The 12139-nt window shown below is 38.8% G+C and overlaps 1 protein-coding gene across 3 annotated transcripts in view; it reads right to left on the reverse strand.

Moving 5' to 3' along the window:
- Positions 1 to 336: 336 nt before the first annotated feature.
- IL1RAPL1 (interleukin 1 receptor accessory protein like 1) overlaps positions 337 to 12139 on the reverse strand; it is a 1334031-nt gene continuing 1322228 nt past the window's right edge. For all 3 annotated transcript variants that reach the window (XM_019529151.1, XM_019529150.1, XM_019529152.1), the window contains 2 exons: positions 5928 to 6098; positions 337 to 3834 (listed from right to left, as the gene is read on the reverse strand). In XM_019529151.1, the coding sequence (XP_019384696.1) occupies positions 3116 to 3834; positions 5928 to 6098 (890 nt within the window). In that variant the 3' untranslated portion in view covers positions 337 to 3115. The remainder of the gene's footprint in view (positions 3835 to 5927; positions 6099 to 12139) is intronic.

Consider the following 12139-nt stretch of genomic DNA (forward strand, 5'->3'; position numbering starts at 1 on the left):
ATACATGTGATTTGGGAGTTGTTCATAACAAGTTTCCTTGTTGTTGGGTGAAAAAGTCCCTTCATTGTATATCTAGGAGTTACCTGACAATAGAGAGCTTTACAAAGATGAAGCACCATCCCTAGATAATTCATGTGCATAGAATCCACATACAGACCCAACGCTGGTGACCAGACAGAGTACATTTTCTCCAATCATTACACTAAACAATTTTTCAAGATAAAGTGCTATTTTTATGGCTAAACTTGTACTTGGCTATTACATGCACACTTCAGACTTCATTATCAGAAACTAGAACATCTCAAACCAAAAAAGGATGGAGCCTAAGCACTAGGGCAAATGAAAGTTTTTTTCCTTTTTATTTTGTGTTTTGACAGAACTTTTGTCAAACATAGAGCACGTGAAAACATGACAGTTTCCTTCACTGTTTCTCACACAGAGCTGTTTATAGAAGAGGAATAGTTGGGAGGAATGTTTCTAAAGCCATAAATAGCTTCTCTGTTTATTTCCTTGATTTTTTTGTCTGTTTTTGTTTAATATTATGACAAAGCATTATAAGAAAAAACTTTTAAGTAGTGTGAATATCAAATAGTATCCATCAATCCCTGAATCATGCTATTCAAAGTGCTTAAATCTACACTAAAAACTGAACAACAAAAAGTACTCCCAGTGCAGCTAAAGGAACATCTGCCAATGCCTAGAATGTGACTGTGGTCAGATTATTTGACTCTACATTAATTCCACATCCCAATCTTCATCTTAAAAAATATAAAGGGAAAAGAGGAAGTGAAAGGATGTTGCACTGCTTTATTTTACTTTGTTCAGGGGGAGTTTGGAATCCAGTTGAATGAAGTTCAGTACCGTTATTGACCCACAGATGTCTATAAGAGAAAATAAATGGGAGCCTTCTTGGAATGTGAAACTGACCAAATGTGCAATGCTGTCTTAAAATTTTATGTGGCCTGGAAGCTTCATTTCCATTTTGTGGCTATTTGAGTGATATCCAGGGGCAGACACTGAAATAAAGAACAGATTGTAGAAAAGGACCCGGGTGAATTGTCAGAGAAATAAACATTTTTAAGGAAACAAAAATCAGTGCACATCCCAAAGCTCCTTCAGCTTGTTATGTAGATATTGAGATTTCTTAACTGTTACAACATGATAATAGCTATTTCCTCATACACTGGCAATTTTGACTTACCCCGACAAACATCCCCAAACTGCAGTTTACATATTTTGACCAATCACATCCTACTGAGACCAAAATATTATAACTTGTATTTCTTTTATAGTGATAATAATAATGAACAATTCACACAACATCCATTATATTGGCCAACACTGGTCAGCTGTTATGAAAATCCCTACAGGTAATGAGCTACTGAAATAAATTAAAATCTCTGTGTTCTGGCATTCAATCTGTTCCCAAGTGTTCTGGGTATCAATTTGTTGATATTTGAAGTGAAATAAGGGACCTTAGTTCTCTGCTGGTATAAATAAAACAAAAGGGTGTGAATCATCAATAGGGAATTCTAACCAAGCCCCATTGGCTTCAGGTAGACAAAAAGAGGATTGGCCTCCTAATTTTTTTTATTTTAATCCCACTCCCTGCATTTTCTAAAATGGAAAGCGACTCTTGCATCATTTAAAATGTAAATATTGGTGAGCTCATTTACTCTTAATTTTTAGGATATCTGAACTGTGAGCAGTGACTTCTTCCCTAGGAGCCATGGTACACATGTAATCTGCAACTCCTCAAAGATGGATGCATACATTAAAAATAAAACTAATTTATTTATTCAATAAAATTAATTGTTTAATACTTCCAGGTCTCATTTAAATATTAATTTTGTATAAATAAATGCTTATTCTTAAAACATTGATATTCGTTGGTATTCATGGTAATTTTTTTTACTGCCTGAGTTCTCATGTAAATCATCTTGAAATTAATAAACTTTTACTTATTGTTACAAGCTAAAACAAAAGAAATAAGAATGTTCAACTCTGAATATATCATTGTAAAGCAAATACAGTTATTGGAACATTAAAATACAAGGGGACTCCATAATCAGCTGCAAAATAATATTTTGCTCTTACTTTTTAGAAAATAGCATTTTCTATAATACAATGTGATACACCATATTTGATATTGTCCTTCTATTCCCCTTTGGTTTGGAAGCCATCACAGTAAATCCCAGCAGGATTTACTGTACTTCACTGCCTATTGCATTACTTTCCTGACAATTGCAAATAAGCTCTTTTGCAAAATATTATCGGGAAAAAGAAAAAAGTCAAATGCTTAAAATCAACAAACAAAAAAATAACCCCAAACACAATCACATTCATACTTTTCCAGGAAGTGAGCAAATTAGGGTGGGTTTTTTATATATATAAAAGGGATACAATCAACTCATTCATAAAACAAAAAACAAACTCTACTTTCTACACACTCTGCAGTGGTTACTGTGAAGCAATTGATACAGATTGGGTATATCTTACTGACTGACAAGCATTTACTGAGTTAAATGTTAGATGATCAGGCTATTGTTACCCAGCATGGGACCATCATAAGGGAAGGGAAAGGAAGGGAAGGGGTAGAGTGCTGTCTTGGGATAAGGAATGAAACTCGGAGTTCAGAATGATGGGTGGGCTTCTTCCTAAGAACAAATGTTCTTCACAGCGGGTGAATTACAGCAGGCATGGCCTTCATGTATCAGGCTAGGCAGGCCAACAAAATGGATGGTGCTTCTGATATCAACATAGCTGTGTCCAAGCATTCCCAAGAAATGTTAAAAAAAATCTAAAACTATACTAATGAAGCAAAAAGTTTTCCTATCTATACAGCAGTCTGTTCATTTAAAAAATGTCAATATACAAATCCCAATGACATATAAAACAAAGTCAAAGATGTGAATGGCAAGAGACATGGGTAAAACAGGAAGACTGATGCTACAAAGAAATTGCAAAAACATATGTACAAGAAAGACCCTGTTTCTCCTCGTATTTCATAGATTGTAATGCATGTTTAACAGCAGCAGTCGAGGATGTAGTTCCAGGCACCAGACTGCAGACTTAGCTCCTACTCAAGGGGGTTGAGGTCCCCCTTGCATTTCTGTCACCAAATGACACTTGATATACTGGTCTCCCGTGGCAAGAGGGGCAGTATCGCACTGTTTGTGTGAGCCTCATCTGGATTCTGCTCCCTATTTGTTTTTGTCTGTGGCCGCTGCCCATTGATAAGTGTCATAGGGATGTTGCAGTAGGTATGCTGGTTACCTATTGAGGTAAGAGGCAGGGTGCCAGTAGGAGGTACATCGTATTCATAGCTTCGATAATAGTGTTTCTGGCGCATCTGTGAATGATACGTGTTATGAAAGGTGGAGCGTAGATCTGGATGGGCAGTGGCAAGGGCAGTGGAGGTGGCAGCAGCCATGGAAATTGCTGAAACCGTCTGCAGTTCCCCAAAGGGCCCCTGCTCACTGACATCTAAAACCTGCTCATGCGTGATGGGTTCTATCCGCTTAAAAGGCATTTCATACTGTAAACGTTTCCAGAATTTGGAATTCAACTTGTTGCATTTTGGTCCGTGCCATTTAATGACAGTTAGAAGCTTGATGGTATGTTTCAGGGCCTCAACCTCCTGGTAGTTCATAATTCCCCGGAGTTCACTGCATTCAATCAGTATTACTTTGATTTCACCCGTGACTAACATGTTCCGAAGCCTAGTTTCCAGTTCAAAGATGCTCCAGCCTCTTCTTACCACATAATTTGGAGTCATGACAATGATGAGTCGCTTGCTTTGGTCTACACATCTTGCCACATCTTCAATGTAGGCTACAAAATAAGACAATTGTTCAGTGGAAGTAACCATCCAAGATCAGTGGAAGTAACCATCTTCCCCTTTGTAGCCTTGGTAGAAAAAGGGCTAAATTTTCCTTTCCCTTAAAAGTAGGTTGAACATGCACATACTCATTTAAATTCCCATCATGTTTATGCAAGCTTGCTTTGTTCATTAGACTTTTTCATTATACACGTAACCATATTTGCATCTGAACAAGGATCTTTGTTATCATCATTGCTCTGCTAAAAAGGCTAATGCCTAGCTCCAACAGAGGACCTAGATGTTTACTTGCTAAATGTTCAGTGTGCCTGGCCCCCCAAAATTAAATCAAAAACCCAGAGTTAGGCACATAGGCTTTTACTGGGGACAGTAGGTGCCTCAGAAATATGATAAAAAAAATAGCATGTTGAAGAAGGAGCTGCCTTGAGCTTAAAAACAGGCAATGCTAAGCACAGAGGCATTCCTGAATTCCCATCCTTTGGAGTTTAGATGTCTTAACTTCCCTTGTATTAAGACCTCCTTAAGACCTCTCTTGAGGGGAAGTGTTTACAACCACTTATCCAAGGAACTGAGGAAGATTCACTTAAAAAACTCCAAACACAGCAGAGTAACATAAATTATGCTGGCTATAGTTCCTGCCTTTTATGTAATAGTCTGGTAATCAGAACACTAATTCAGGAAAGGGGACCCCTCATTTCTAGACCTCCCTCAGCCTGATGAGACTCAAACACAGCTCTCACATTCCCCCTAAAGAGTATTTTCCACCTTTCCCTGTTGGAGCTGGACTACTGTGCATCAATGTATTTGAGATTCATAGGCCTAGAAGATGAATAAGCAAGGAACATGGATCTAGTTTAGCATTACGGGGCAGGGAGTCATAGGTTCCAGTCCCTTCTTCTTGCATTATTTCTGGTTTGTATTCATTGTCTTTCACAGTGGCTTCTCCCACCCCAGGGAATAGCCTGTGGTCTGGTAGTAAGGACATTGCCCAGGAAAATTTGAGATGTTTGTTTAAATTCCCAAAGGCTGTGGAAATCTTAGAACTCTGACTCTTCCACTTCCCATTAGAATGCTTTAAGTTATTAAATAAATGCTATCAGATGGGATACTAGTACCAACCCCAATACTTCTTCCCTCTCTAGTCATGTCTTTTGATGCTGGGTGCTGTTCTTTGTGCTGAACTCAATCCAGTCAGAGTAATTTAGGCATACGCTCAGGCTACTTAGCAAACTGGATCTAAACATCACTGCCTAGTTTCTGGATTCAAACGGGGCTTAGCTTAGACTATGGCTGCTCAGACTGGGGCAGTTCCAGGCACATACAAACAGAACTGCCTGTGCTTAGGGAGCTTTCAGGTCAAAAAGGGAGGTACTTAGTAAATTTAGGCACTGACAAGGTTAGGCAAATGTTGTGCTTTTTCTTTAAAAACAAAAACAAAATAAATTACATTCAAATACCCTGGTAACTAGAAGCCCTTGTAAGTCTATCTTGGATAGATGAAGATGAAATACAGCTGCTTGCAAAGCAATGAATAAAATTGGGCAGGACTATGTGAAATAAGCACGAAAAAGAAGTAAATTGGGGGAAAGACCCTAATCAGCACTCTTTCTTTTTCTGAAGATCTCCAGTGGCTGTAGCACACACTTACCTGCTGTGAATACTAATAAATCACAAGGCTATGTAGCATTGCTTCACAGAACTGCAAATGTTATCAACTGACTGTTGTGTTAAAACACAAGACTGTTTTATCTCTTGTTTGGGTTCTGGAATAAACTTTAGGACTGAATTCTGAATTTCTATTCAGATTTTAGACAGGGCCTGGGAATTTCATAGATTAGTGGTTCCTCATTGAACCCAGCAAGATGTAGGTTTCAACATCCTTTCATTTTGTATCTATATACATGGCTTTCCAGAACTCTCTTAACTTTGGTGAAAATACCACTGATATTTTTTTTAAAATGTTTAATTTTAGGGGATGCACATTCAGCATTTTTGTGATTTCATGGAGGGTAAAGAGCACAATATATACATCAGTAGGTATTTATCATTTAGGAAACATGCACAGACACAAGTGAACACAACTTACTTCCAGTGGGAATCAAATCTCTATCTGGTATGAATAATTTGTACCCATAATGCTTTTCAAGCATATCTGGTAGTATCTCAAGAGCAAATCGTTCTTCTTCTCCGGTTTCTTGATTCCACTGGTCAGGATCCACTTTGGTATAGGAGAGATATGCATCATAATCCTTATTGTCTATAGAAAGAAACAGTAAAAGATGTGTTGATTTGCCAGTTGATTTGCCTTTATTATTTGTGAAAGTCCTGGCAGCAAGAGCTTCCTGAGCTCATACACAAGGGGCCAGAAGGAGGATGACAGAAAAGTTGTGCTATGCATCCTCTGGTTTCCTTTATCTTCAGTGAAAATACTTGTGGGGAAGGATTTGTCTATGGAAGAAATTGAGGGCTAAAATTATACTTAAGCACAAATTAAATTAAGGTATTATTTTACTCATTAATAGTCTCACTGACTACACATGACTGAGACTACTGACATGTTTAAGTCTTTGCAGCACTGGGTCCTGATGATGCAATAGAGACCATAATGTTTTAATTTCATGACCTTTGTGCCTTTAAATTTGAGAACTTAATGTTGCATTTACATAGGTTTTTCTATTTAATATGGTGTTATTCTACTTCAATGTGAGAAATACATTCACCCTTTTTTTTAAACATGCTTGGTGTGCCTACTTGAGAGACTGAATGAAAGAAGCCATCATTAATTTTCATTAGGGGGTCAATAATGCCAAGTGCTCTGGAACTAATTCAGTGGAATAAGAGGTCACATTTTGATTTTTGTTGTGAAGAAAGTAGAGAAAAATCAATGGCAGGAGTAATGAAATGTTAACACCCTTCTAACTCTCTAGACAGCATTATGCACAGGCTATAGAGAATATCAATTGCTTGTAAAAGAGGCCTGACTGAAAACTCTGCTGTGTGCCTTAAGTAATATTATATTCAAAGATGAAGTCAGCTATTTACTAAAAGGAGGTCCTTTTCTCACTTTACTCCTTTTATGCTTCAAAAGCATCTGTTCAAGAGAGCATATAGAATACAGGATGAGTGCCAGCTTCACATATGAAATGAGTATGTAGGCATTTTAGATAGCTGTTTCAGTTTCTCCTTCCCAAGATCTTCACTCCTGTAAAATTCACAGATGATACTCTTACAACTGTAACCTACCAAAACACATTACATGGTACTGTCCTTTTCTTACCATAGACTCATAGAAAAATAGGGGTTAAAGGGACCTCAAGAGGTCATCTGGTCCAACCCCTTCCTCATGAGTAGCTCAACCTTTAAACCATTCCAGACAGCTGCTTAACCCACCCTTGGATACTTCCAAGGACAGAGATTCCACAAGCTCTTTAGGTAATATCTTCCAATGCATAAGCACCTTCATAATGAGAAAGTTCTTAATAATGAATCTACATTTATCTACTTGAAGTTTAAAAATATGTTTGTGTTTGTCCTGTCCCCAGCAGCCACTGAGAAAAGTTTCCTCTTAAAATCATCCTTCAGGTATTATCAAATCACCTCTTGGTCTTTTCTTCTCCAGACTAAATAATCATAGGTATTGCAACCTTTTCTCATAAAACATATTTCCCAGTCCTGTACTCATTTTTGTTGCTCTCTGCTGGCCTACCCCTAATGCATCTACATATTTCTTGAAGTACAATGCCTAAAACTGTAAACAGTACTCTCGATGAGGCTTCACCGTGTTGAATGGAGTGGAAGAAATACTTCCCTTGACTTGTAAGTAACAGCTCTGTTAATACAGCTCAGGGTGCTATTGGCTTTCTTGCAACAAGAACATAGTATTGGCTCATATTTAGCAGGTAGTGGACCATAACTTCCAAGTCTTTTTCTGCAGCATTGCAGCTTAGCCAGTTGTTCCTCAACTTGTAATTGTGCATGCGGCTGTTCTGACCTAAGTTCAGGATTTTGTCCTCACTGAATTCTATTTGATTAATTTCAGACTTTTTTCCCAGTTTCTCAAGGTTGTTTTGAATCCTAATCCTATCCTCTGCAGTGCCTGCAACTATACCCAGCTTGGCATCATTTGCAAATTGGCTAACTGGGCAAGAACCCTATCCCCCAAAACATTAATGAAGATATTAAGGAGTACTGGACTCAGAACAGACCCCTGGGAAACTGTATTCGATATTTCCTCCTAATTAGATGTCAAGCTATTCATGTTGATATCTATTATGCATCCAGTTTATAGTACATTTGTCTACACTGCATTTCTTTAGCTTGCTAGTGAAAATGTCATGGGAGACAGTGTCCACAGACTTGCTAAAAGTGGGGTATAACACATTAAGTGCTCTTCTTTCATCCAGAAAACCCATCTCCTCATTGTAAAAGGAAATCAATTTGGTTAGGTAATATTTGCTCTTAGTGAATCTGTGTTGGCTAGCAGAGGTGTCCAAAACAGGCCGATTCAGTTTGGATTCAGATTTGCCCTGAATCGGGGACAGTGATTCGATTTGTTGATTCGGATAACTGTTCCTGATTCAATTCAGCTGAATTTTAATGTGAAGATTCAATGATGATCTGGAGAATCACCGATTTGGCCACAGCCTTCTTTACATACCTCAAGGTATCAGGCGTGGCTCATGAATGCTGCAATGGTGAGACGGATGGAGCATCACACAGGAGTACTCCCTGGGGGTACTTCCAGTCCACTTCCACCCCACTGCACCTCCCCAGAACAGCAACTTGCCACAGGGGGATCCCAGGTGCCCCCCCTAGATCCAGGAGGCACCAGTCATCGAGCCAGGGAGGTGTGTGTGTGTGTGTGTGCGTGCACGTGTGTGTGTTGTGGGAGGACCCAGCATACTCCCTGTCAGACCCAGAAGTGCTTCTGGTCCACTTCTGGGTCTGCTGCCAAGAGTGCTGGGGAGCCCCCCTTGCTCCTGTAGGACACTCCATCTGCCCAAGCATCTCAGCATTCACTAGCCGCCTGGTACCTTGAGGTATGTAGAAAAAACATTTAAAGCTGTGTCTATGGCTGAATCACTGAATCTTTCCCAAATTGATTCAGAGGGTTCCAATTTGACTCAGAGATATTAAAGGGTCTCCTAATTTGATTCAGATTTGGAGATTCAGCCATCGAATTGGGCTGAATGTCTGCCGAATCAAATCAGGGACCAAAGCTTTGCATAGCCCTATTGGCTAGTGATTACCTTTGTTATTTTCTAGGGACTTAGAAAGAGATTCCTTAGTGAAGTGCTCCATATTCTTTCTAGGCATCACAGTTAGACTGACCAATCTATAATTTCCTAGATCTTCCTTCCCTTTCTTCAAGATGAGCAAGATATTTGCCCTTTTACCGGTTGTTGGAACTTCACCCAACGTCCACAAGTTCTCAAAGGGAATACCAATTATTCAGCCAATTCCTTAAGATTCCAATTCCAAAGATTAATCTTGTCCAGCCCTACTTACTTGAAAATACCCAGCTGCTCCAAGTAATCTCCAACCTGTTCTTTCATTATTTTGGGCCACTTAACTCTTTCCCTGTCATTGGTGCCAGATGCGCTTATCATTTGGTAGCTGACCTTATTTGCAAAGACAGAAGAAAAAAAAAAGAATTCAGTCTAAAAATACTGAGGCCTTCTCTGCAGTGTCCATTTGTAAGTTGTCCTCTCCATTCAGGAAAGGACTTATACTTTTTTAGGTCTTTCCCTTTTTTAAACATAGTTGTAGAATGATTTTTTTTGCCTTACATCCCTTGCTAACTCATCTTAATTCATGCCTCGGCCTTCTTGATTTTCTCCCTGCATGCTTGAGAGAGAATCTTATGCTCATCCCCAGTAAAATGTGCAAGCTTCCATTTTATCTAAAATACTTTGGAAGTTTCAGCACACTGAAGAAGCTTCAACAAGACCCTGCTGCCATTTTTCAGTGCAAGGATGGTGATACACATGATGCTCCAAGTGCTTTAATCGAAGTGCCTCCCCCCACTCCCAGAGAAGGTGTATAAACACCTTAATGGGTTTTTTTTTTGTTTTTACACATGCTCTAGGGGTTTGGGGAGGAATGCTTTAATTAGAGTGGTTCTAATTAAAGTGCACATGGCATTTTGTGTATTCAGCATCCCGTTCTTCAAAATGGCAGCAGGAGTGCTTTTACTGAAGCTCATTTGATGAGCTTTAGATAAAGCACCCCCACTGCCATTTCAAAGCGTAGAGACTGAATACATGAGATGCTGAGGCTGGTGGAGTGTTCTACTTAGCAAGCTTAATTAATTGAGTCTGCTTCAACATGCGGTAATTAAAGCACATCAAAGCAGGAGTCTTGCATGCCTACAAGCACCCTTAGGAACCCTGCCTCACCTTCTTCAGTGAACTGAAACTTCAAAAGGTATTTTACAAAAAAATGGACGCTTGGCTATTTTACTGAGGATGAGCATAAGAGTACCTCACAAGTCTGCAGGGAGAAAAATCGAGAAGGCCAAGGTGTGAATTAAGTTGCAGTTAACAAGGGGTGTGAGGCAAAAAAACAGTATTCTACAAGTATGTCATATTTCAACAGACTTGATTAATCAAATCTGCTCTGACATGCTATGATTATAGTGCATTGGAGTAGCCTCAGTGCACATGCTATAGGCACCCTTAAAGACTAACTGATTCATACTGTTCAGCTCATTGAAGAGCTTGCTGCTTAGCTGGGCTTGTCGTTGGTTGCACTTACTAACTTTTCTTTACATAGGGATGGCCTGTTCTTGCATCCTTAATATGATCTCTTGGACTCCTTTCTCCTTTAGATTTGCCTCCCATGGAATTTTAACAACCAGTTTATGCATGTGCTTGTGCACGCATGAGTGCACGCACGTTTGTTTGTGTAAATAGAAATTGTCTTTGAATTTGAAGTACTATTTTCCTAGCTGATTCTTTCAGCCATGTTTCATGGCAGTACTAGTACTTGTGAAATCACAAATCATCAGGACAAAAACAAAACTAAGGTCACAAACTGTGCCTTGTGACTTCGCTAAATGAAGTGTAGGGTGATTACAAAGGAGAATGCTTTTGATTACCAGGAACAGGCTGTTCCTCTAATAATGACATTAAACTGCAATAAGGTACGGTGATATAATGGAAAACTACAATAATTGAAAATTTGGTAACCTTATATTTGGGATTTTTTGTTTTTAAATCTTTGACTGTAATGTGTACCTTATTAGGAGTAGTAACAATAATGATCCTAGCTTTAGAGTGGCAGTTGTCCTTTGATATCCTCTGATTAAAGATGTGAATGTATTAATTTCTCAAGGGGATAAATTATAAGAAATAATGAAGTATTCAGTGAAGCTGCTTTGAAGGCATCCGGGCATTTCCTATTCAGATAACAAATTTTAACTATTACATATAGTTTCCATATTTCTAATCAGAAGGAAAATCATTTGTTTTATATCTGCTTTTTTTGTTTTGTTTTGTTTAAATACAATAGTATAACATTTCTTTCAAGTCCACATTCTTCTTTTCCAGTGGACTTCATGTCTAGTGTCTCCACTGAATATAACTATTTCATTACCTTAAACTGTGGAGAAGTATATTTGCTCAAAAAACAGTAGTATCTCCCAGTAATTTTTTTAGCAAAATTCAGTAGGATTCTGAAGATCTGAACCTTGATTTTAGATCAGCTCTATTTTCATATATTATTAGGCCATTTAAAGACTAGGTGGAAAATATTTACTGGCCACATACAAAAAAAAAGCCTTAACTATATGTACACTAAATTCTATAATGTCTACATTTCAAGTGCATATTTACTAGAGTTTGAGACCTAGAAGCCATATATGGTGCACAGGGAAAGTAAGATGCACCAGAATTTCTACCTTCCTTGAAGTTCATACATCAGAGTCAAGGTTGCAAAGGAAGGACCTCCATCCACTTGGGATCCAGAATCTCAACCCACTCTGGAGGTGAGGCAGACAACTACAAGCATGAATATCAGAGTAGGAGGAACAGGAAGATGTGGTGATACCTCTTCTTATATAATGACTATATGGTAGGGCTGTGTGAAGCTTTGGGTGGTGATTCGATTTGGAGGAGCTTCAGCCTGATTCGGTGGCTGAATCTCCAAATCCAGCGGCCAGTTTAAAGGTACGAATCAAATCAAAGCTCTCTGAATCTTCAGAAAAGATATGGAGAGCTTTCATGATTTGGGCAGTCCCCCGTGGCTCCAGTGGGGGGCAGCAACTACTTGAGCTGGTAAGTACTAGGGGCAGGGGAG

The sequence above is a fragment of the Crocodylus porosus genome, unplaced genomic scaffold (genome assembly GCF_001723895.1).
Source record: "Crocodylus porosus isolate Cpor-Errol unplaced genomic scaffold, CroPor_comp1, whole genome shotgun sequence".
Lineage (NCBI taxonomy): Eukaryota > Metazoa > Chordata > Crocodylia > Crocodylidae > Crocodylus > Crocodylus porosus.